Source organism: Eretmochelys imbricata, chromosome 9, assembly GCF_965152235.1.
Source record: "Eretmochelys imbricata isolate rEreImb1 chromosome 9, rEreImb1.hap1, whole genome shotgun sequence".
Classification (NCBI taxonomy): domain Eukaryota; kingdom Metazoa; phylum Chordata; order Testudines; family Cheloniidae; genus Eretmochelys; species Eretmochelys imbricata.
In genome coordinates this window covers 74,117,813-74,144,270 of record NC_135580.1, presented here as the reverse complement: position 1 = coordinate 74,144,270, position 26,458 = coordinate 74,117,813, and the positions used below count along the sequence as shown (strand labels likewise).

At 40.6% G+C, this 26,458-nt stretch overlaps 1 protein-coding gene across 1 annotated transcript in view; it reads left to right on the top strand.

Moving 5' to 3' along the window:
- The window catches only part of LOC144270092 (connector enhancer of kinase suppressor of ras 2-like), a 470,860-nt gene that overhangs the window by 294,634 nt on the left and 149,768 nt on the right, over positions 1-26,458 (top strand). The window contains exons 11-12 of the mRNA XM_077826316.1: positions 6,778-6,911; positions 10,320-10,525. Of these exons, the coding sequence (XP_077682442.1) occupies positions 6,778-6,911; positions 10,320-10,525 (340 nt within the window). The remainder of the gene's footprint in view (positions 1-6,777; positions 6,912-10,319; positions 10,526-26,458) is intronic.

Genomic DNA, 26,458 nt, shown 5'->3' with positions numbered 1-26,458 from the left:
AGCAGATTTTATTAAAGTCATATTAGTTACAGGAAGGCAAATTCTCTTTTGATAGTTCCAGAGATGGAAACACTGATTTCATAGGAAAGAATCAAAGAGTAGTGTGGATCGGGGAAAAAAACCTCTATGGGGGTATCTACACTGAAATCAGGAGTTGTGATTGTAGCTCATATAGACATACCTGAGCTAACTTTCATCCAGTTAGATCACAGCTAGCGTGAGTTATAATAGCAGTGTAATAGCAGCAGCATGGGTTAGCCTTCTTTATACAAGCCCCCACTAGGATCCCGGGTAGCCCATGCTGCTGCCCATGCTGCCATGGCTACACTGCTGCTGTTACTAGCTAAATCAAAGCTAGCTCAGGCATGCCTACACAAGCTGCAGTCACACCTCCTGATTGTAGTGCAGGCCTGCCGACAGCAATTCCAGGCCCCAGAGCAGAACAGTCAATGGGCCCTGTAGAAAGGGATGGCTGAGGTTTATGACACTACTTTTTATCCTATTGATAACAAATTAGAACCCAATATACGTAAGTGGTGGCGTTGCTTGATGTAGTTAATTTTTTTTCCAGTTACAGCACCAGTATTAAATAAATTGTGAGCCTAAATGTAAGATGTAGAATTTGTTATTTTGAACTATATATTTAAATTAAATAAATACATTATGGATTGAAATTGGAGAGATTCCATCGGAGGGCAACGAAAATGATGAGGGGGCTGGAGCACATGATGTATGAGGAGAGGCTGAGGGAACTGGGTTTATTTAGTCTGCAGAAGAGAAGAATGACGGGGGAGTTGATAGCAGCCTTCAACTACCTGGTAAGAAATTAATTCTTTATAGGATACCAAGGATCGCCTACAGTACATATGCTATGGAAGAGGAAGTTGAAATAAAACATACAACACAAATTTTCATTGCTAGGAAAAATATTGGACTTTATCTGATCTTGAGAGGAAAAGTCATTTGTATGCATGTGCTAAATGTGGGGCTTTGTATCTTTGGACAGAGACCAGTCTTCTTGAAAGTGATATACTGAACTGCCTGAAAACAAGCCAAAGATGCCTTCCTGAATATTGTTAGATACTTTTTTAAGATACAATTATGTGAGGTGACAATGGCATTTCTCTGAATTGTGTGTGTGCACCTGCGCTGGCTGGTGGCCAGCGAGCTGCCGGCTGCACTGCCGGGTGCTCCCTTCCGGCACTGCCAGGGCTTCCACATGCCCACCTGGCTGCCTTTGCCACCGCTGGTGTCATAAATATAAAGCTAAGAGTAACCACCTTTCTGTATACAGTGCTATAAAATCTCTCCTGGCCAGAGGCAAAATCCTTTCACCTGTAAAGGGTTAAGAAGCTAAGGTAACCCCGCTGGCACCTGACCCAAAATGGCCAATGAAGAAACAAGATTCTTTCAAATCTGGAGTGGGGGAACAAAGGGTTTGGGCTGTCTGTGTGATGCTTTTGCTGGGAACAGATCAGGAATGCAAGCCTTATAACTCCTGTAAAGGTAGTAAGTAATCTAGCTAGAAAATGCGTTAGATTTTCTTTTGTTTAATGGCTTGTAAAATAAACTGTGCTGGAGGGAATGTATATTCCTGTTTTTGTGTCTTTTTGTAACTTAAGGTTTTGCCTATAGGGATTCTCTATGTTTTGAATCTGATTACCCTGTAAAGTATTTACCATCCTGATTTTACAGAGGTGATTCTTTTACCTTTTCTTTAAATAAAATTCTTCTTTTAAGAACCTGATTGATTTTTCATTGTTCTTAAAATTCAAGGGTTTGGGTCTGTGTTCACCTGTACCAATTGGTGAGGATCTTTATCAAGTCTTCCCCAGGAAAGGGGGTATAGGGCTTGGAGGGAGGGGGGGAATATTTGGGGGAAGACATCTCCAAGTGGTCTCTTTCCCTGTTCTTTGTTTAAAATGCTTGGTGGTGGCAGCATACTGTTCAAGGACAAGGCAAAGTTTGTACCTTGGGGAAGTTTTTAACCTAAGCTGGTAAGAATAAGCTTAGGGGGTCTTTCATGCAGGTCCCCACATCTGTACCCTAGAGTTTAGAGTGGGGAAGGAACCTTGACAGCTGGTACCATCCCTCATGCGCCTAGGAGCCCTGCGGCCTGCCTGGGCAATTTAAAAGGGCCAGGGGCCCCCGGGCGCTTTTAAATCACCCAGGCCCCTGGGCAATTCCTCCCTTTGCCTCCCTGCCAGCGGGCCTGCTGTAGCATAGACATATCCGATCAGATTGATTCCTCTCTTGCTTACACAACTTCTAAACCAATATAACCCCATTGATTTCAGTTGAGTTTTTCCTAATTTACACTGAAGTGAGACCAAAATCAGAGTCTATATTTATAGATGGTCTTTTGGAGATGTGGAAGCATGAAAATAATGGCTGCCCATCAATATTCATGAGTAACCCCACAATCTCTGCATATGTGTGATGACTTCCTTTATTAACCCATCACTGATAATTATTGAATGTACAACACCTGGAAAGCAGTTCTTCAGAGCAGTCAGTTTTCTAAAGCTAGAAGATCAGTTCTAAAAGTATGGCTCTCGTGGTGTTAATTCTCCTTATGACATTAAAAAACCTGATACCTCTTGCAGATAAATATTAATTACATCTGTTTGTCACCAGAGATCCTAGAAATCAGTTTGTCACAGAAAAACACAGAATTTGCATTTTTACAGAGGAAAAAATAAAAACATGTATTAAATATTAACTAAATTTTACTGGAAGTACCAGTGTCACTTATTCAATGCCTGGCTGGGGCTCGGGCGGTCAGCCCTAGGCAACTCAGGCTGGGACTGAACACCCAAGCTCTGCCAGTTTCAGCCCCAGGTGTCTGGTGATTCATTTAGTAGAAAGAGCTCGATAATGGAGACTTTGATAAATGGGGTTCTACTGTATATCAATAAAACATTGTGTTCAACTGATACCTATATATATTGTGGCTAGAGAAACTAAAGTTCAGCATTGAATTTTAATCATGGAAAAACGTGGATTTTTATGGGGGTTTTTTATCAGAATTTTGGGGGGTTTTATCACAGAAAATTAGGATCCTTGTTTATCACCTTTCATCCTGAAAGATCGTAGCATACTTCACAATCCTGAAAGAATTACTGATCATAGTGTGTACAAACAAAGCTATTGAAATAATGGTGGAGTAGTAAACATAAAATCTGGTCGTGTTTTAGGCTGCACAGCAGTTGGGGTGGGGGACATTTTTGGCTAAGGACACTGAGTGAAATCCTCACTCTTGTGAAAAGTGTTATGGGATCTTTTATGTTTACTAATGGGGGATGGAATTTTTAGCATATCATTGAAAATACCCCCACAAATGAAACTACATGGTGTTCAAATTATCTGCATCTGAAAGATTAAGTGCTTAGTCAGGATTCAAAGATGTGGTTCTAGATAATTCTGGTATTCCCCACCTGATTCCTAGATTCACTTGGTTTTCCTTCTAGCCTGCTAGAAAACTAGCTGCATGTATTTAATCACATTTGTGTGTCTTCAAACTGGAGGCTTCCACATAAATAATCTATACAACCTGCCCAAATATGTATATATCTCCATGCCCTAAATACATATACAATGGTCTGTAGATAGAGATACTATATTGCATCTATGAAAAACACAGTTACAATGAAAATGTATCCTTATATCTAGGAGCCAGTAATTGTTTGATTAAAATATGTCCTTAACTTTTTGTACTTTAAAATTCATTTATATTATATTTACCTTTTTCATAGCCCTTCTTTATTAATTAATTACCTATAGCAACACCCACAGGGTCAGTCTTTGATGCTTCTGTATGCAGGTGTCATATAAGGTTAGGACATTAACATAATATCTCAATTCAGCATGATTAGCTCATTCTAACTACTTGTAATGATACCATCCTGTTAATAGTAATATTGCAGGGTGTGGCTCCCAAAACAGATGTGAGAAGACAAGTCATTGCTGATTACTGTGACTGGTAGTAACCTGTACCTTTTTATATTGTGAATAAAAAATCTAGCTTGGTTTCTCAAATAGTGATTTATATCACAACATCAGTTTAATAATATCACAGCTGTGAGTGGGACCTTTGCACTGACATTTGTAATATAGTCAGCCTATTATTTAACATATTGTTTGTTCATTTCTATATTTCCCCTATTTCTGTGCTCTAATATGAGTCAAATTGTATTAGACAAGAGCTTTGTAGTTTACTGTGTTTGCTGGCTTCATGTTACATTTTTGCCAGTGTTAAATCATTTTGCATCATCTGTTATCAGTGTATGTGAAACAGGGGCAAGTAGTGTAAGTAGCCAGATGTCCTAATCCTAAAAAATAATATAGTCCTAGAAAAGCTAAAATTAGAAACAGAAAAAACACTTTGAGAAAAAATTACAAGTTTAAAGACTGCAGGTTCCACATTTTTTTTAATTCCCCTCCCATCTCCAGCATTGCTCTAAATTAACTTTTGGAGAGAGAACTGACAAGAAGAATGCTGACATCTTCTGTCTATCTACATAAAGACTAGTATGAACAATCATAGAGTTTTCTAGAGTATACCACCAGTATTCCTGAACACTGAGCTGGAGGAGCCATTCTTTTAGGGGTGAGAGGGTAGTTCAGTGTCCAGGCTAGTGAACTCTTAATTTCTCTGCTGATGCTGCCAAAAAGGTTTATCAGTTATGATGGTGGTTTTAGTTATGTGCACATCTGTCCACTAGCAACTGGAGTGAAACCATCAACAGATTACTTAAAGCAGCAATCTGCTAGCAGTAACCAACAATGACTAGTGCTGTGAATTAATGAATGACCACACAAGTGACTGGTGTGTATTCCATTACCAATCCCTTGAGCCATAAAGTTGTCTCTGAAAAGTTCTGTGTAGTGACACATCTCAATAGTGTACAGATCTATATAATGTCTGTATTTCTCTTCCCTTTTTATACTATAATAAAAACATTTGCATGAAAACAGTATCTTGGGCTCTATGTGGATGGAATCAATTTCATCCAAAGTGTCTGGGCTCTATGCAGACACAGTGAAGAGCAGTAAGGGAGGTGTAGTCCATCTCCCCAGCCCTTAGGCTGGACTAACAGCTGTAGACCTTCCATGCCAATTGCATGGGGTACAGAGGCCACTAGATCAATATAAACACAAATCCAGGGATCCTTCTCTGGCTCATCTTGAAATGCCCTTGGACTGCTAAATGGCCTCTGTGTATCAGTATAATGCAGGGGTGGTGCTGAGCCCATTTCTGTGTCATACAGGAAGTGTGCAGTGCCCTGTATGGGCATGCAGACAGTTGACCTCCCACAGAGAGCCCATTCAGAACATTATCTGATACTATCCTTCCAACCAGGGATGAACTTCACTTTTTTTAAATAAGATGTGTGCTGGTGATGTTTCTGCTTATTCCTCAGATTAATTTATATTTCATTAATTGTGGCCTCACAATCAGTTGGCATGGAGCCACAAATGTCACAGACAGGATTAGGCTTTCAGATAAAGAATAAGGAGCAGCTGGAGTGGATGGGCCAAAGATCCGGTTTCCATAGGAATCCTGTAGTTATGTCCCAAAGGGAGAGGTAGGAGTGGTAAGAAGCCTTCCCTCCCATCCCCCAATATTATGGTTCTGAACTCTTTCATTTAGCATCCGTATTGTACAGTCTATAATTAAATACAATTAAAGCATGGTATACAATTAAAGCATTTCCACTATAGAAATTCCCTCTTCAGATACAGCCAAGAGAAAATCCTATTTGGAAACAACTAGCTTCTGTATATAATTAATTCCATTCCCACTGACAAATCTCAACTTTTGGAGCAACTCCACCCCTTTTAGCAGGGAATAAATACTATACATTAAACTTATGGGTGTTGTGTTCCCACAGGAATAGAGAGGAGAGCTATTGAAAGTGCAGAAATATCTGCTTGAATTAGTAATAGGCAGGCCATTTCTCCAGTTTTAAATCGGACAGTCCTGTTTTTCCCCCCAGGTTTGTCCCCTTCCAGTACTGGTATAAAACTGTATTTGGTTTTGCCTCATAAGATGGAGGCTGTCATTTTGAAGAGCATGCCACTCTGCCCCACTGGTGTGAACTTGCACGAACCATGCGTGCGAGATCATGAGAGCAGGGGTGGGGTCATGAAGACAGGGGAGAGTCAATGCCGTTTTCAGAAGTACCAGAATGTCCAGTGTTCTGGGCATGCACCAGTGGCCACCCTAATTAGTACGGGGGGGTGATCAGTTGGAGAACATAAACCACGTGCAACTTACTTGTATTTTAATAATGGCTATCCCGCAGTGCAGCACTGGGTGGGTTTAACATACCCCAGTGTTCTAAGTATTCTCTAATCTGTTGCTTGTTGTTTTGAAGTTTAAAGATCATACTTTTTTGACTTACAATTTTTAAAACTTTCCATAAGACATCTTGAACACTAATACAGTGTTAGTCTCTAAGGTGCCACAAGTTCTCCTTTTCTTTTTGTGAATACAGACTAACACGGCTGCTACTCTAATACAGATATGTTTGCTTTAGTTCAGCCTCTTCCACCAAATAACGTTGGTCTTGCAATGCTTACAAAAGCAGGGGGAAATTTCAACAAACATCCCTTCTGCAAGAAGCTGTAATTATGGCTAATCCAAAAGAGAGAGCAGCCAAGAGAATGGTGATCCCCGCTAAGAAAACACAGTTTAGCTTTGTGAGAGCACCACTGAAATGTAGCATGGAAATGATGAGTGTCATTTTTAATTTGTTTGTTTCTCTTTCACAGCCTGTGATTCCAACCAGTCCAACAAGCAGCTCCACAACTCCAACCAGCACAATGGGCATGTCCTCAAAAATTGACAGCTCTGCTCTCCAGGACATTTTCATCCTCTCTCCCATGTCAGGACTTTATGGTCCAAGGTAAATCTCCCAGTGAATCTGAGCATTCTCAGACAATATTAAAACAGAAACAATTTACTCTTTCCTTCCACTTTATGTATAATCAAATATTTCAAGATGTTGTACAAGGCGTTTAATTAAAATAAAAAGCTGTAAAGGAGTGGCTATGTATAGGAAATGTCATAACTATCATCCTCCATGCAGCCATGAAAGTCTAGCACTATTCTGAATTGCTAGCTAATGTGCAGCAGAATTAAGAGGAAGGAATATGTTAGCCAGGATACCAAAATTCGGAGTGACTTTTGTTTTTAATAATGTCATAGCACCTTTTGTTTCCACTTAAACAACTGACTGGGAGATGACACTGTTTTAGACCCTGGTCCAGAAAAGCACTTAAGCAGGAGCATAGGTTTAATCATGTGAGAAGTCTCATTGACTTTGGTGAGACTCTTATGTCTTACTCAGAGGCTTGCACTTTTAGTAGTGATGTAGTAGTCCCTCAACCCCTGTCTGCCGCCTTTAAGGAGGCAGCCAGATAAGCCCTTTCTGGCTTTTCAGGGATGGCCAGCTGGTATGATTCCTCATCTTTTGTTTTCAGGGGACCAGGAAGGGTAAATCTCCCTTTCCCCATCCACAGAAAATACCTTCAGATAGTACCAGTGCATTCTAAGGCATCTCTCAGCTCTAGAATGAGTTAGAAGCTAGCTCAGTCATTAGCAGAAAGATAAACTTGCAGTGTTGAGGACCCCACTGTTTCTGAATTGGACTGGGCAGGAAATCTGATGTTCTGCAGAAGTTTCCTATGGATTGTGAGAACAACAGCTTTACTTTGATGCTCTTCCTGAAGATAGAAGATAGTGGTAATATTGGGAGTAGGTCACCTACCCATGGCTTGAAGAGTGAGAAGCGTGAGAGAGTTAAGTGAACTCTGAAGATGTTGGAGGGTATGGAGTGGACATGACAAACCTGTGTTGTGCGGGGAAACAACATCTGGGAACATCCTCTCTGACACTGAAAGCACTGAGTGCCACACGATGGGAAAGTCAAGTGGAGGCAATAAAGCCTATCAAACACCAAATTGGGAAGATAGATGATGCCATAGTTGCCATTATGGAGGATAATGCTATGACAGGAACTGTTCATGGGAGAACAATGGCAGAGGGAAATGGAATCACCAGAAACATACATAACTTCAAATTTCTGTGTGGCTTAGTGTTGTGGCATGACATACTGTTTGAAATAAATGTTGTAAGCAAGAGACTCCAAAGTGTTGACCTTGATATATCTGGAGCAATAGAACAACTGGACAAAGCAAAGTCATACCTACAGTCCTACCGATCAGGTGAAGGATTTCAAACGTTCTGAAGAGTACACAGAAGTTGACAGAGGAACTTCACACTGAAGCTATTTTCCCACCCATTCAAGAATACAAGAGTCACCGAAGAAGAAGACATTTTGATTATGAGGCATGGGATAATCCCATAAGAGACCCCAAACAATCATTCAAAGTTGAATTCTTTAACCAGGTGCTAGATTGTGCAATACAGTCCGTTGAAGAACGTTTCATGCAGCTCAAGGAACACAGCAGTATATTTTGGATGTTGTATGATATTCCAAAACTCCTCACTATACCAGAAGACGACCTACACCAGCAATGCAGGGCACTAGAGAGAGTGTTGACACATGATGATATGCTTGATATTGATGCGAGTGATTTAGGTGATGAACTGAAAGCCCTTTCAAGATACATTGTTGCTCTGTGCATACGTCTAACACTTCCTGTAACAGTTGCCAGGGGAGAACGCAGCTTCTCCAAGCTGAATTTAATAAAAACACATCTACGCTCCACAATGACACAGGAGAGGCTGGTCGGCCTTGCAACCATTTCAGTAGAGCATGAGCTGGTCCAGACTGTGGACCTTCAGGAAGCAGTTCAAATCTTTGCAACCAAGAAGGCACAGAAAGCACCACTTTGATTATTCAAACAGATACAAATGCCAGTGTTTACTATGCAGACAAGAAAAGTTACATTTGCTGTTCAGGCATTTGGAAGTTAAGAGTTACTTAAAATTTTTGAACAAGTCATTTTGAGTTGTTAGTTCTTCTTTATTGGGGTAGATAGCAGAGCAGTACCATGCGAGGGGTAGAATAGGAAGAAGGCAGAATTGAGACTTTTCAAAGTTTTGGCCCAAGTGAGGGAGCATGGGGGCGTCATTTGAGCTCCCTGCCTCAGGTGCCAAAATGTTGTGGGCCAGCCCTGCAGGACCTGCCCTTTGAAGGATGGAGTTCTTTAGTAGCAGAACTCATGGAACATTCCATTCACTAAAAGACTCGTAGGCCACTCTGCAATCCTGGGGATATACAGAAGTTACATATGCTGGGTGTTTTCAGAGGCTTACATCAACAGAACCCCAGTGCACCCAGCCCAAAACATTCCTCTGTGCCCCCCAGTTCAAGGACCACAGCACTATGCAGTGGACTTACCCACCAGGGTAGATGCCAAGTTCAGGAGGGTGGTACTACAATATGTGTTTGACTAACGCAGCTGAAACTCCTCACCCATCATCCAGAGGGGACACTACTTGCCAGTCACCTACAGTAGGATCCACACTGACATATACTTGAAGAAGAAAGAACTATTACTTACCCTACCGTAACGGGTTATCCAAGATAATGTCAACGTGAATGCCTTGACCCACCCTCCATCCCCACTCTCTGAATCCTCAGCTGTCACAGGAATTGTGAGGGACCTGAGGAAGGGTTGCATCACTCCACCTTTTATGCCCTCACATACGAGCGTGAGGATGCACATGTTGCACGTATGGCCACAACAGATCCTGCTGTTCAAAATAATTTGATCTCGGGTCTTCGAGGCACCTGCAGATCTTTAGTGGGATTCACACCAACTGCAATATCTCGGAGAAACACGGTTAATGTCGGGTAAAAAACTATTCTTATTCCACAGTGACAATGTTGAGATTTGTTGCCTCTTTAACTTGGTGTAAAATTTAAGTACAGAGTCTTTGATGATCAGCACATTAGGAATTTATATTGGAAACAAAGTTTTTTCTTTTATGATTATAGTCAATGCCTATACTATGTTTTGTAAAAATGAGTACTTCTTGTCCCGTAAGTCTGATAAACACTAAAATAATTAGCTGAAATGAATTATTTTGCTTTCAAAGAAAATAAAAAAAAATGGTCAGCACTGCTTTCTATTTTGGCAGCAGGTACAGTCACTTTTTTTTCAGTTACTGCCAAATAGTGCAAAATATCAAATTTCTCATTCACATAATAAATGGTATCCTAATGACAACGCACCATTGTTTAGAACAGAGTGGGAAGTAGAACGTCCACTTTAGGTCTTCATCATTAAGTGATCCTTTCCCCATATCTCTTTGGATTATTATTTTATGTCAATATTTTTAGGGATGAAATTGGAATAATGTCTTGTGATGACATCAGCAAATATGGAAAGTCTGGAATGAAAGGCTCCGAGTCACCTAGCTACTTTCTGGAGCATGAAAGTGGGAAGTATTACACATTAATTGAAGATGAGGGCCATCCAATGGTCTCTGAGTATGAGAGAGGCAGAACCACAGGAGTTCGGAGAAGAGAAAAGACACCAACTCATGGTATGTTTGATTGCTTTGGTCTTCAGAAGTTGACTGGATTAACAAATTGTATCCCTTTATTATTTACCAACTCACAATCACTCTGTGACCTGTTTGGGACCAAAAGTTGATAGAAATATGCTTTTGCTTTGAATAGTAACTGGATGTTAGTATTATTAAATGTTCAGGATCAAGGTACAAGATTTTTTTAATACATTATCTACTTCAAAGCCACAAGATTGTGTGTAAAAATTATTTTAAAAAAGTTTAATGGATGGGGAGATAGAGCCTACTTTCACTTATTAGTCTCTACCTACAGTCTCTTAGAGAGATTCCTACCTGCAACTTGCAGAATTACTAAAATATTATGGAATTGCCTGAAAAGGCATTGTAAGAAGATGAAAGCATCTGCAAAATGAAATGTTATCCCTAATTTAACCTTGTATTAAAGTAAATAATCACTTAGTACCTTGAAAGGTATTGTGCGGATTAGTTAGTTAATGCTTGCAATGCAATTTCAGATCCTAGGATGGTTAGTGCTAAATATGATTGCAGGAAATTGTAACAATAATAAACTCTAGTTTTTATGTAGAAATCAAGTATTGTACATAATACATTGTAAAAGAGTTGCTGAGCTATAAATATATTTGTATCTATTAAAGATGAACATTGATGATCAGTGAACTTTAGAATAACATTACTGAAACATACTGGAAGCCAATTTACTCTTGTATTTGTGGTATTTTTCTTTTCAGTGCAGTAGAGATTATTTTCTTGTTGGGGTCACACATCTTTAAGATGGTATGTCCTAAGCATATTTATAAATAGATATATACTTATATGTAACTTGTAATACTTTGTATTGATTTTTATTTTTGTTTGGTTGAGAGAGTGACAACATTTCCCTGTCATTGTCACCAGTGAAAATAATTACCCTTTCTGTCAGACAGGGCATTCCCTAAAAGGCTGGTTCTGTCCTCTGAGACATGCATACATTTCCCACTGAAGTCAGTCAGCAGCCCATATGAATGTTTGGGGCTCAATTTGATCCTTAGTCTTTTGTTTCACTTGGAATAATTCTAAATAGTTGCACCGATTACTGTCAGGAATTAATCACAAGTATCAGGTTTGTCCCTTCTGCTTCAACTTTCTGACTTCCACTTCCCATCATGCATTTGAATTATTGTTGAAAGAAATTATGATAAACACTGTAAGAAATGGCTTCTGGCAAACTCATTAAAAGCAGAGTTGGAATCTGTGCAACGTACTTGCATTCCTCTGGGAAACTGTAAAAACACAAGAATCTTCCACTAATGATTTTTTTAGGTGATATATATAACTTTGTAAACCTAAGCACATGCTATTCTTTACCTGATGACAATTTTGCTGCACAGGAACTAACTTTAATAGTAAATAAGGTGTACATTGTGCATCTTGGAGAGGTTCTCTTCTGTGTTGTTTCTCTCCTACTGTACTTATCTTATACTAATTTAGTTTGTGCAGCCCCCATGTAAAGCACTAGCAGAAACTAACAGCAAGGTGCTGAATTTTAAATGAGATTTCGGAAAAATGCATTTCTGGGACTTAATGCTGCCACCTCTTCTTCTCCATAGAAAGCATTAAACCAGTGCCACTCATGAAGATAATCCCGAAGTTAATGAAAGAGGAGAGAGGATCCAATATGGCCTGCTTTCCCTAAACTCCTGGCATTCCTGCATGTTTGGGGCTTAGTTGGCTGTTGGGAGGACACATAGCCTGGATGCACCCACTCTACATGACTTACTCCCATAGGAAAAAACATTAGAATTGCCAGCGAATTTGTTTTTGGAAATTAAGGATGCTCACTGGTGAATCTGGTTGATATGTGGCATTTATTTGTAATATATGAACAAAGGACTAATAAGAATATGACCGCATAACTGGCTACACTACAGAAGCAGGATTTTTGCTACAAAGTCAGTGGATACCACAAGCCATCTATGGTTAAGTATAAGAACTGGTTTCTATGCAAGCCTGACTAACTGCACAACTGGTATGTCTAAAAACCTTAAAATGGGACTGGCATATCTCCAGATATGTACACAATCTCTTTAGAGACAGGACTAGGCAGCACAGAATTTACTAGGCCGTTGAGGGCAACCTTGAGAAATTTCTCTTCTTGGACTTTCTCAAAGAGAGCAAATCTGGAAAGCCCTTAAATCCAAGATATTTGGAGGAGAAACTTAAACCTATAGAATACTGCTTTTTTAAAAGACATTGTTTCATGTTCTCGTTTTTCCTTCCCTCAGAGAAGTATTTCCATACCTAAGTTAGTCTTCTAGGATAATAGGAAAATATTGATCAAAATGCATCTCCTTTTCTGTCTCACTCTTAATCTTCGGAAAGTGTCTTCACTTGGTTCCTCAAGATATTTCAGGAAATATCTTAGTACTACTCAGATTTTAGACTAGCGGCAGAAGTCCAGAAGGAGATTTCAAACTTTAAGTTTGGCGATAATTGGACTTGAGGTTTTGATTTGGCTCATTATAAAGATAGGGTTCATTTGCAAAATTAAGTTTTGTATTAGAAATACCACCCAAAGAATAGGGAACTTGATCTAGGTTTGTAATATTTTTTGAAGTAAACTTACAAGCACGTGAGAAAAGCTTGTTTCATTTGGTGTATTGTTTTAATGTGAGTGAAAAATTCTTGCAAAATTCACATATGTTCTGATAAAGATTTAAACATCACATCCAACTTCTCAGTGGAATAAGTTCTGTGGTCACAATTTCTGCATAAGTAAATATGCATATGCTATATTTTTTCTAGACTACACAAGTTAAAAAATGAGAGGGGGGGATTTTGTATCGTGCTTTGAGACACTCTGATACAAGGCAACAGTTAGAGAAGAAAAGAGTATCATTATTAGTGCCTCTCTTTCTGTTTATGTTGAATCCATACCAGCAATTATTTATAAGCATGCTTTTCTCTTACAATGTAGACAGGGTATATTTTGCCTCTGAAGAGCATGTTACAATCATGTTATAACTCCTTTGTATACTATACGTAGACAAGCAGGTTTAGGTCCTTAGCTGCATCAGTGGTCTTCTCGGTGGAACTGCACAGAGAAGAAGACAAGCCATCTTTGCATTCCCCAGTGATTCCTGGAACTACAAAAGTCAGATTGAGGCATTCTCTAAATTATGCCACACTGCAATGATGATCGTCAAAGGGATTTCAACAGCTGGGACTTGCTGAAGTATATGATGTCATGACCACACCCCTCCCCAGAAATGTTCCCAGTATGCCCCCTACATCAGGACTGGGAGTGGGGAAGAGACAGAGCCTGCTACTCTCTGCAATCCAGAGATCTCCCAGGCAAGGGGCATTCAGGTTTCCAAATGCTTTGCATTGCTTTTGTTTCAAGAACAGTCCTCAAAAAAATTCCCAGTCCATGCTAATCAAGTAAACAGTACTAGGGCTTGCCAGCAACAATGGTATTTAAATATGGTGGTAGGTGGCACAGTTTCAACCATGGTATGGACAGGGCCTTAGTTAAATGTCATTCTGTTTCCTGATAAGATTGGAGAAACCTTAGTAGATCATTTGTCTCTGTAGCATATTTCCAGTATACTGTACAATCAGACACTATAACCTGCACAATGCTCGAAAGAGTAGTCACCAAATTAACACTGAAGAGTAAGACTCCATATTAATACTGTTATCATTCAGTTTTTATCATCTCCCTGAGCAAGTAAATCCCACAGGCTTTTACCTTAATATAGAATCAAAGAGAAACCTGAATTGTGTTTGAAATGTGAGCCAGTAATATGGATTTGGCTTGCTTTCATAAACTCATACTGTTCAATGACCTGTAGTTAGAACATCAGGCAATGTGTGTGTGCACGCCAGATTCCAGTACCATTTAAACTTTCTTCTTACGCTCATGATGGGACCATTGTGTCTGCTTTCCACAGCTTTGAGAAATTGTTTGAAAACTTAGAATGAAAATTTTAAAAAAATAAAAAATAAAGCAGCAGCACAGGAAAAGGCCTTGCAAAGTAAAGAAAAAGTGAAAACAAACAGAAAGCACATTTGTATTTACCTCTGGTGCTTGTAGGAGAAATTAGTAAAGCAAGAAGTTTTAAACACGTGTTGTTAAAAGGAAGCTAAGCTTTCTAACCCTGAGAAGAACTTTTTAGTTTTATTTTTATAGTGTGTTTTAAGTCTCTCGTTTTAAAGAGCCACTTTTGTAAGCTTCAAGAGTTATGATAAATGATTGTGTTTATGCTTTCAAGCTATGGTTTATCTTTGGTTCAATATCTAGAAGCTTGGGACTGTTGCTGGAGCTGAATACCCAGGGTAAAGAGGAGAAAATAATATTTAAAAAATTAAATATATTTTAAATCACTTTCCTAGTTGAATAGTCTGTTCACAGTGTTTGTGGGATTCATACAAACTGCAGTTCAGAAATTCCTACAGGGGATTTGCCAAAATACGAATGATGGTCATAATCTAGTGCCTATCACAGCTGGTAGATTTAATGAATCTGCCAGAAGTCCCTGCAGTTCTTCTTCAGGTATGGAGAAAGTAGCCAGAGTGTCAGAACTAAATACAAAGTGGGAAAGGTTATTAAGCATAAGGGTTTCACACATGCGGTAGGACACCACTTCAAATAGAGTGGGTAGCTAAGGTATATTGCATATTGTTGTAATGAACTGTAAAACTGGTGTGTCTTTTTAGTCAATGGTTTTTAGTGTCCAATAGAGTTCACAGAATCATAGAATATCAGGGTTGGAAGGGACTTCAGGAGGTCATCTAGTCCAACCCCCTGCTCAAAGCAGGACCAATCCCCAATTAAATCATCCCAGCCAGGGCTTTGTCAAGCCTGACCTTAAAAACTTCTAAGGAAGGAGATTCCACCACCTCCCTAAGTAACGCATTCCAGTGTTTCACCACCCTCCTAGTGAAAAAGTTTTTCCTAATATCCAACCTAAACCTCCCCCACTGCAACTTGAGACCATTACTCCTTGTTCTGTCATCTGCTACCACTGAGAACAGTCTAGATCCATCCTCTTTAGAAGTGTGAGCAACAAGAGTGATGTAGTGGTGGGAGTCTGCTATAGACCACCGGACCAGGGGGATGAGGTGGATGAGGCTTTCTTCTGGCAGCTCGCAGAAGCTACTAGATCGCATGCCCTGGTTCTCATGGGTGACTTTAATTTTCCTGATATCTGCTGGGAGAGCAATACAGCGGTGCATAGACAATCCAGGAAGTTTTTGGAAAGCATAGGGGACAATTTCCTGGTGCAAGTGCTAGAGGAGCCAACTAGGGGGGGAGCTTTTCTTGACCTGCTGCTCACAAACCAGGAAGAATTAGTGGGAGAAGCAAAAGTGGATGGGAATCTGGGAGGCAGTGACCATGAGTTGGTTGAGTTCAGGATCCTGATACAGGGAAGAAAGTTAAGCAGCAGGATACGGACCCTGGACTTCAGGAAAGCAGACTTCGACTCCCTTAGGGAACAGATGGGTAGGATCCCCTGGGGGACTAACATGAAGGGGAAAGGAGTCCAGGAGAGCTGGCTGTATTTCAAGGAATCCCTGTTGGGGTCACAGGGACAAACCATCCCAATGTGTCGAAAGAATAGTAAATATGGCAGGCGACCAGCTTGGCTTAACAGTGAAATCCTAGCGGATCTTAAACATAAAAAAGAAGCTTACAAGAAGTGGAAGGTTGGACATATGACCAGGGAAGAGTATAAAAATATTGCTCGGGCATGTAGGAATGAAATCAGGAGGGCCAAATCGCACCTGGAGCTGCAGCTAGCGAGAGGTGTCAAGAGTAACAAGAAGGGTTTCTTCAGGTATGTTGGCAACAAGAAGAAAGCCAAGAAAAGTGTGGGCCCCTTACTGAATGAGGGAGGCAACCTAGTGACAGAGGATGTGGAAAAAGCTAATGTACTCGATGCTTTTTTTGCCTCTGTCTTCACGAACAAGGTCAGCTCCCAGACTGCTGCGCTGGGCATCACAACATGGGGAATAGATGGCCAGCCCTCTGTGGAGAAAGAGGTGGTTAGGGACTATTTAGAAAAGCTGGACGTGCACAAGTCCATGGGGCCGGACGAGTTGCATCCGAGAGTGCTAAAGGAATTGGCAGCTGTGATTGCAGAGCCATTGGCCATTATCTTTGAAAACTCATGGCGAACGGGGGAAGTCCCGGATGACTGGAAAAAGGCTAATGTAGTGCCAATCTTTAAAAAAGGGAAGGAGGAGGATCCTGGGAACTACAGGCCAGTCAGCCTCACCTCAGTCCCCGGAAAAATTATGGAGCCGGTCCTCAAAGAATCAATCCTGAAGCACTTACATGAGAGGAAAGTGATCAGGAACAGTCAGCATGGATTCACCAAGGGAAGGTCTAATCGCCTTCTATGATGGGATTACTGGTTCTGTGGATGAAGGGAAAGCAGTGGATGTGTTGTTTCTTGACTTTAGCAAAGCTTTTGACACGGTCTCCCACAGTATTCTTGTCAGCAAGTTAAAGAAGTATGGGCTGGATGAATGCACTATAAGGTGGGTAGAAAGTTGGCTAGATTGTCGGGCTCAACGGGTAGTGATCAATGGCTCCATGTCTAGTTGGCAGCCGGCATCAAGTGGAGTGCCCCAGGGGTCGGTCCTGGGGCCAGTTTTGTTCAATATCTTCATAAATGATTTGGAGGATGGTGTGGATTGCACTCTCAGCAAATTTGCGGATGATACTAAACTGGGAGGAGTGGTAGATACGCTGGAGGTCAGGGATAGGATACAGAGGGACCTAGACAAATTGGAGGATTGGGCCGAAAGAAATCTGATGAGGTTCAATAAGGATAAGTGCAGGGTCCTGCACTTAGGACGGAAGAACCCAATGCACAGCTACAGACTAGGGACCGAATGGCTAGGCAGCAGTTCTGCGGAAAAGGACCTAGGGGTGACAGTGGACGAGAAGCTGGATATGAGTCAGCAGTGTGCCGTTGTTGCCAAGAAGGCCAATGCCATTTTGGGATGTATAAGTAGGGGCATAGCGAGCAGATCGAGGGACGTGATCGTCCCCCTCTATTCGACATTGGTGAGGCCTCATCTGGAGTACTGTGTCCAGTTTTGGGCCCCACACTACAAGAAGGATGTGGATAAATTGGAGAGAGTCCAGCGAAGGGCAACAAAAATGATTAGGGGTCTGGAACACATGACTTATGAGGAGAGGCTGAGGGAACTGGGATTGTTTAGTCTGCAGAAGAGAAGAATGAGGGGGGATTTGATAGCTGCTTTCAACTACCTGAGAGGTGGTTCCAGAGAGGATGGTTCTAGACTATTCTCAGTGGTAGAAGAGGACAGGACAAGGAATAATGGTCTCAAGTTGCAGTGGGGGAGGTTTAGGTTGGATATTAGGAAAAACTTCTTCACTAGGAGGGTGGTAAAACACTGGAATGCGTTAACTAGGGAGGTGGTAGAATCTCCTTCCTTAGAAGTTTTTAAGGTCAGGCTTGAGAAAGCCCTGGCTGGGATGATTTAATTGGGGTTTGGTCCTGCTTTGAGCAGGGGGTTGGACTAGATGACCTCCTGAGGTCCCTTCCAACCCTGATATTCTATGATTCTATGATTCTTTGGAACCCCCTTTCAGGTAGTTGAAAGCAGCTATCAAATCCCCCCTCATTCTTCTCTTCCGTAGACTAAACATCCCCAGTTCCCTCAGCCTCTCCTCATAACTCATGTGTTCCAGTCCCCTAATCATTTTTGTTGCTCTCCGCTGGACTCTTTCCAATTTTTCCACATCCTTCTTGTAGTGTGGGGCCCAAAACTGGACACAGTACTCCAGATGAGGCCTCACCAGTGTCGAATAGAGGGGAACGATTACATCCCTCGATCTGCTGGCAATGCCCCTACTTATAGATCCCAAAATGCCATTGGCCTTCTTGGGAACAAGAGCACACTGTTGACTCATATCCAGTTTTTCGTCCACTACAGGTCCTTTTCTGCAGAACTGCTGCCGAGCCATTCGGTCCCTAGTCTGTAGCGGTGCATTGGATTCTTCCGTCCTAAGTGCAGGACTCTGCACTTGTCCTTGTTGAACCTCATCAGATTTCTTTTGGCCCAATCCTCCAAGTTGTCTAGGTCCCTCGGTATCCTATCCCTACCCTCCAGCGTATCTACCTCTCCTCCCAGGTTAGTGTCATCTGCAAACTTGCTGAGAGTGCAATCCACACCATCCTCCAAATCATTTATGAAGATATTGAACAAAACCGGCCCCAGGACCGACCCTTGGGGCACTCCACTTGATGCCGGCTGCCAACTAGACATGGAGTCATTGATCACTACCTGCTGAGTTATGAATTTAAGTTTCCAGACTTGTCTTTTGAAGGTGCTCTGCAGGTTTCCTTTGAGGACAAAGACTGAGAGGTGAGATATGGAGAGTGATCATCTTGTGAAAAGTGTTCACCCATGATACGGTGTTTTTGTGTCTTTTATCATTTTATGTGTGAGTTCATTCGAGAACGTAGTGATTTTCTGGTTTCACCCACATAGCTGTAGCTGAGGCATTTGATGCACTAATGCGGTACACCACATGTTGTAATAGGCATGTGTAGGACCCATGGATCTTGAAAGGTATGTTGGGGTGGTGTTGATCATCACAGCAGTGGAGATATGTCTGCAGGTTTTGTATCTGTTATGATGGCAGGATCTGGTGCTGCTTTGAGTTGGTGTGTTCTGGTCTGTGTGAAGCTTGCTTCTGATGATGTGCTTGGTGAGGCTGAAGTGTTGTTTGAAGGCCAGAAGAGGGAGTTCAGGAAATATTTCTTTCATGACATGGCTGCTGGATCTATGGAGGTTGTGTGGTGATTTGTGGGTTTTTTTTGTATATAGTCATTTATAGGGTTCCATTGTTGAAGCTGATTGTGGTGTCAGGGAAGTTGACACTGGTGAGGGAATGTTCAGAGAGAGTTTGATGGATGGGTAGCGATTGTTAAAATTGTGGTGGAAATCTATGAGGGAGCTTAGGTTGTCTGTCCAGAGGATGAAAATATCATTGATGTACCTCAGATATATCATTGGTTTGTGGTAAGTTTTTCCAGAAATTCTTCCTTGAAATGGCCTTCGAAGAAGTTGGCATAATGGGGAGCCATCCTAATACCCAAGGCTGTTTCCATGGTTTGGACAAAGTGTTTGTTGTTAAATGTAAAGTTGTTGAGGGTAAGGATGAAATGGATGAGTTTGGCAATGTGTTTGGGGTAGATTTCTGAGCATTGTTCATTATCTTGTGAGTATTTGAGGCAGGCATCGTTCCTGTCATAGTGAGGGATGTTGTTGTGTAGGGAGGTGACATCCATGGTGGCAAAGATAGTGTATGGGGGGGATTGGGGGGGTGTTAATGTTGCAAAGTTTCTGGGAGAAGTTGGTAGTGTCTTGGTGGAAACTGCCCTTTTGTGTAGTAAGTGGTTTGAGGACAGTTTCTATGCCTCCTGATATTTCTTCAGTAAGAGTGGCCTGATGTGATGGGTCTGCCGTGGTTCCATTGTTTGTCTATCTTGGGAAACATGTAAAAGGTCCCTGGGGTGAGTTTGTGAGGAAAGAGGTTGTAGTGTTTTTCTTGGAGTTATTGTATCTGAGCATACAACAGATGCATAGAATCTATAAGCTGTGATGCTGGGGTCTGTAAAAGAGTGTCTGCTACGAATAGATTTTTCCCAGGAATGTAAGTTAAATCCATTAGCCTTATCAATAGAGATTGGCATCTCAGCAGTGCTTGATCTAGGTCTTTTCTGTTGGTGAGGGCTATAAGTGGTTTATGGTCTGTTATCAGTGTAAAAGAATCCAGTCTTCACAGATATTTGTAAAAGTTCTGACATGTCCATATGCTTGCCAGGCACCCATTTTCAATCTGTGCATGTAGTTTTTCTGTTTCTGTGAGCATGCAAGACAAAAATATAATTGGCTTCCACTCAAAACCTTGTTGCAGCAATATGCCACCTAGACTATAGATGCTTACATCCACCCTGACCATTGTGGGTTTGTTCACATCACAGTACTTGAGAATTGGAGCTGTTGAGATTATTTCCTTCTTGAAGTCAATTTCTTGATGTGACCCCATAGCCGCACTGTGTTGGACTTTAATAGTTCATTCCGTGGGTTTGTCACTATAGAAAGATCTTGTGGGTATTGACCAAGGTAATTTACCCGCCCAGTACATGTCTCGGTTCTAGTATATTTATTGGTGTTTTCAACTCCTGAATTGCTTTTACTTTCTCAGATGTAGGACTGATTCCATGTATTTTTATTGTCTGTCCCAAAAACTCAATTTGGTATAGACAGAAAACATACTTATCCTTATGTAGCTCCAGTCCAGACTGACTGATTAAATGTTAGAGGTTTTGTTATATTCTTTGGTTGATGATCCATTTATCAAAATATTGTCCATGAAAACTACAACTCCATTTGAAAAGGAGTACTTGTGGCACCTTAGAGACTAACCAATTTATTTGAGCTTATGCTTATGCTCAAATAAATTGGTTAGTCTCTAAGGTGCCACAAGTACTCCTTTTCTTTTTGCAAATACAGACTAACACGGCTGTTACTCTGAAACTCCATTTGAGTTTATTAACGGTTCTACCATCTTTCTTTGGAAAATTTCAGGTGCACTGGTAAACCCCAAAGGTAATCTTCAGAAGCAAAATATCCCAAAGGTTGTGATAAATGTTGTCAGTTTAGCACTTCCTTTGGCTAAAGGAATTTCCCAAAATCCACTCGAAGATGATGGAAAGGTATACATAGATTCTGTGGACACATACCGACCAGTGTCAGAAAAGAGACTGCATCAGTTACAACAAGCAACCATGACAGATACACAACTTCAAGAAGTTCTAAATTACTTTAGGGCCAACTGGCCCAAGTATCTAAAGGAGACTAAGAAAGTGAAACTAACTAAATGTCATTAACAGGCTAACCGGTCAGTATGGTGGCTGGGCATCAGCAAGGACGTAAAGAATAAAAGTTCTGCCATGTTCACATGAAGATATATCTGACCAACACAATGTAAAGATCCTTTAATAACAAAACCCCTACCAGACAGACCTTGGAAAAGACTAGCTGCAGATTTATGTGAAATCAAAGGACATTATTACCAGGTTGGAGTGAACTATTTTTCCAAGTATAGAAATAACGTATCTGAAAGACATATGTCTCACAGTGTTATTGAGAAAGTGAAGTGCACTTTTGCCATTTCTACCATTACAGAACAACTAGTGAAGGACAACAGACCACAATTCACTGGAGTGGAATTTGTCATTCCAAACTAAATATGATTTTGGTTGTATTATTAGCAGCCCACAGAAGAGGTTGAGAGAGCTGTACAGACAGCCAAGGAAGTCCTACAGCAAGAAGATCCATTCTTTGCTATTTTGAGTTACAGATCATCACTGATAACAGTTACTAGATATAGCCTAGCCCAACTCCAGATGGGAAGACAACTCAGAACTACTGCTTCGTCTTTGGAAAATAGTCTATCTCTAAAGTAGCCAGATGTGAACAGAGTAGCCAAATCAGATAAAAAGGCAAAAAGAGCTTATAAACACTTGTACAACAGACATCACTCAGAAAACTGACGGTCTAGAATATAGTGACATCCAACTGGATGGAGAAAAAGGATGGAGAATGCCAGGTGTTGTAAAGAAAAATAATTGATCACCCAGATCATATGTAATTGAGACCAACAGGGGAGAGTTCAACAGAAACTGTCACATCTGTAGTTTGTTCCTCAGAAAGAACAATCAGCAGAACAAACTCTACAGATGGCGGATGCAGAACAAGAAGATGACTCAAGGATTCCAAACCAGCCACAGCCTGTTGTTGTAACTAATGGACAGACAAATGACCAAATTGTTAGGTATTCAGATGGTGTAATTAGCAACTCAGTACAATTGAGAGACACTAAACTGACTGGTCCATACTGAACTTTTATTGGACCAACAGATTCTGTTGGTGATCAAGATAAGTTTTTGAGCTGCACAAAGTGTGTCACAGCTAAATACAAGGTTGAACAGATAGTTTAGCTGTGACTCCCTGAATACCTTTCCTGGACCTGAGGAAGAGCTCTGTGTAGCTCAAAAGCTTTTCTGTCTCATAAACAGAAGTTGGTCCAATAAAAGATATTACCTCATCCACCTTGGGTCTCTAATATTCTGGGACCAACACGGCTTCAAGCAACAATGCATACTTTGTTTGAGCATACAACAGCTATACCTGGCAGTTCATTAAAGGATCTTAAGAAACCAGATGTGTTTCCCTCTGGGTTGGAAGCTCTGTAACCAGTCCATATCTGGTATATGACTCCATGTACAAAGTTTGTTGCCCCTTCTGATTAGAGCCTGTGTGCTAATTCACACAGGCCTAAATTCTAGAGTCCCACAGCTTCCTTCTGGACCTGTGTAATAATTCAGATAGAGTTTTATTCAAGAGTTCCACAACTCTCCTTCTGGAGCCTGTGTGCTATAAGCCACACAAGTTTCTTCCCCTAGGATCAGGATTCCCTTAACCTTCCTTCTGGGGCTGTGCTAATTCAGGCCAGCTGCAGTCTTAAACCAGCATCTCTCAGCTGGCTATTTTTTCAGTTCAGTCCTTCCATCCTTGCATTGGGAAAGCTTAGCAGGAAGCAGTTCTTCTCCTGCTAGCGTCTCTCCTTTTATGAGGGAGGATTCAGCCTATATGCAACCCTCCTTCCCAGGATTTGTGCCAGCTTTGCTCCCACCCTGTTCTACAAGAGTTCCTGGGACTTTAAAGAAGCCATAGCATGAATTTTCCCCATATACTAATGCCCTCTTTCCCAGTATTTGCCTCTGCCATTCACTAGGCTCCCAAGTACACCAAAACTCCTGGAACCTTAAAGGGTCATGCCATGGAACATGGGTTGACTGACACCTAGTTTCTACTGCCCTTGAAGGGGACAGACAATCCGTATTACATTTACATTTAAACTTGCCTCTGGTTGTGCCTAGTGCTCCTTAATTGTCATCTGTCTTGAGTTACAGGGCTGCAGCCCCATACAATATGCATAAAAAGCATGCTTAACAGCTGTAGGGGCCAAGTTTGAGAGCTGTTTTCTTGTGCATTGATCTTAGTCTAACTCCTTTAATGTAATTATTCTGCAGTTGCTGAATGCTTAGTTGCTGACTCAGCTTATGACTCTGGAAGGTTGTGTAAAGCAGCCTGACTGTCAAAATGCTGCTTTTCTCCACATGCTAGATGGCTTTTCTAGATGCAATTTTCCTTTCACTTTTAATTTCTCTATTAGGATATATATTATACTTGAGTATTGTATTGTTCCTAATATCCCTAGACAATCTGAACCGAATTCAGAATGGAATCTAGGCAGCCTTAACTGGTGTAACATACACCTTTTTCCAAACCCTATTCCAGCAATATGTATTTTTGCATTCATTCAAACTCCTTCAGACAGACTGATTTATTTACTTTGTGCTAGCTAGTTTTCGGGCCCCTTTGTGCTGCCAACTGACACAAAAGGGCCAGAGCAGGCCCATGGTCCTGAATGGCAATTTATGTCCTTTTTATAAGTCTCTTGGAATTCAGAATAAACCAAATGTATTCGAATCAGAGAGACTATGGCAGTACTGCTCCACACCAGAATCTTCCGGATAGAAGTTTGGCTTCGCTATGAAGTTTAAGGATTTTCATGGCTTCCTAGCCACAGCTGTTTCATCCAACAAAAGGTTAGAAACAACTGCCCCTCAAAGTATAAACTGGAAAGAAACTCAGAATTCAACCTTGCATTTTCAAGAGAGGTTTTCCCCATAGGAGAGGACAATCCAGGCCTCTTTTGCAGATCTTCTGCATAGGGCCATTTTTATGTTGTAAACTGGTATGCCACCCATACCAAATAGGAGATTTAACCTAGGTAAAAATGTGGAGGTTTTATAGTAAATTGCTATGCTTTTTGCCCCATAAACAAAAACCTATAAGTATATGACTCAGAAGCATGAGCATGTAATTGTTTTTTCTTGTATTTGTCATGATTTGAGAATAAGCTATAGCAGAGCATGCCCTTTTACACTGTCCGTTTATATCCTATTCTAGCTCATTATTGGAGGATTTTTTCAATAGGTAAATGTCCTTTTTATGGGGAAAAGTATGTCTCACAATTTTAATCATCTTTAAGTACAGATTTTTGCCCAAAGCATTTTACCTGACATGAGAATTCTAGTATAAAAGTTACAATATTTTAAAAATCTTTCTATATATTGAGTTGTACAAAACAACTGTAATCAGACAAAAACGATCACTCTTTCCATCTCTAGTTTAAATTTAAATTTCATTTTATTTAAACTCACCTTGTATATCCTTGAAGTAACAATATAGTTTTACAGTTCTTTTATAAATAAGGGGTAAGCCAAAATAATTAGATCTGAACCCCTTATAATTTCAGACAAGAGTCCTGATACAAATTTGATAACAGCTAATATGGTGAAATTTCTTCCATTTTGACTCCAAATTTCATAATATTTCTGTACTCTTGACTCTGAACCCTAGTTATGACTTGTTTACCAGAACAGATCTATATCCAACCACCTCCTCCTGGCCAAACTGTTAAAATCCAAAATGTATGAGACTCCTAAAGCCCCTAAAAAGGGAGTAGGCACATATTTGGAAGGAAGAGGAGAAAAAATTAAACTAAGTATTGTCTGGTTCCATTTTAAAAGCTGTCTAAGGAACAATCAGCTCCTTCATACAGCAGCCTGGTGTCCTGTCTAAATCAGGAAATGTCTGATTTTATTTTTAACTGCAGAGCAGTGCCGTAACACCTTTGTGAATGGCTAATACTAATGTTGGCTGATACAGATGACATACATAAGTGAAGCCTTTTTAAAGTCATAGCTAGGATTGCTATCAATCCAGTATTGACTCCTGGTATTCAGAGAACATTTCAGCATGACTTTTTTTGTACACCTTGACAGTTTTTGCTTTTGTTTGGAGCTTTGTATTATGAGAATTAGTATGCAAAATCAGCAATTTGTTTTGTTTGAGCTGTGTTTGTCTCCCATCACAAGTTCCTGTCTTTTATGCTGATTGCTCTGTGCTGGTTCGCACTAATGCTCTCCAAATCTCAGCATGGGCTTGCTCAGCAACAAATTGGAAGGTCAGAGTCCTTTCCTCTTTGGCATTCTCTCCAAGTCTAAAGAACTTATATTTAGTGAAAACTGAGAGACCATATTGCACAAAGTTTATACACAAGTAGAAATTAGCAGATCTGCAGTTTTATGTTCTGCCAAATCAACACTCACTATTATTTGAATATATTTTGCTATGGCTGCTATGCAGACATTAAAGAGAATAAGGTCCTGCCCTATGATATTTACAGTCTCGTGTGGCAAAGATAATACAATGAGAAATGATAAAATAACATAAGTGTGGAGAGGAAAGAAGAGAAACAAAAAGGAAAGAAATTCTGTTATTGGGAGACTATATAGGGATCCTCATTTTAATTTAGCTTGCCTGCACCTAAGAAATTACAATCTGTCTTTATCAGTATTGTAAAGTACGTGCACATTGTGAGAGAGTTATCTGGTGCTTTGTGGGGTTGGATCCATTACAGGAGGTTTCTGTAGTTTATAAGACTCTTGTGTTGTGGAATGATTAAGGGACTGAATGTGATACAAATAGAGTATGAAAAGATTTTCTCGTTTTGTCTTCCCCCAACCCTATTATATTTGTTTACGCTGCAGCATTTTTCTATTCTAGTTCCTTTCATGCTTTCTTCCTCTCAGTTGAACAGAGCAGCAGAGAATGCTGACACCTGGGAATCAGTTGGGTTGCCTTAACAACAATTAGGTAGAAAACTCAGGGAATAATTTCCCTGATTTACTCTTGCAGGGTTGTGGTAGCCATGTTGATCTCAGGATATTAGCGAGACAAGGTGGGAGAGATATCTTTTATTGG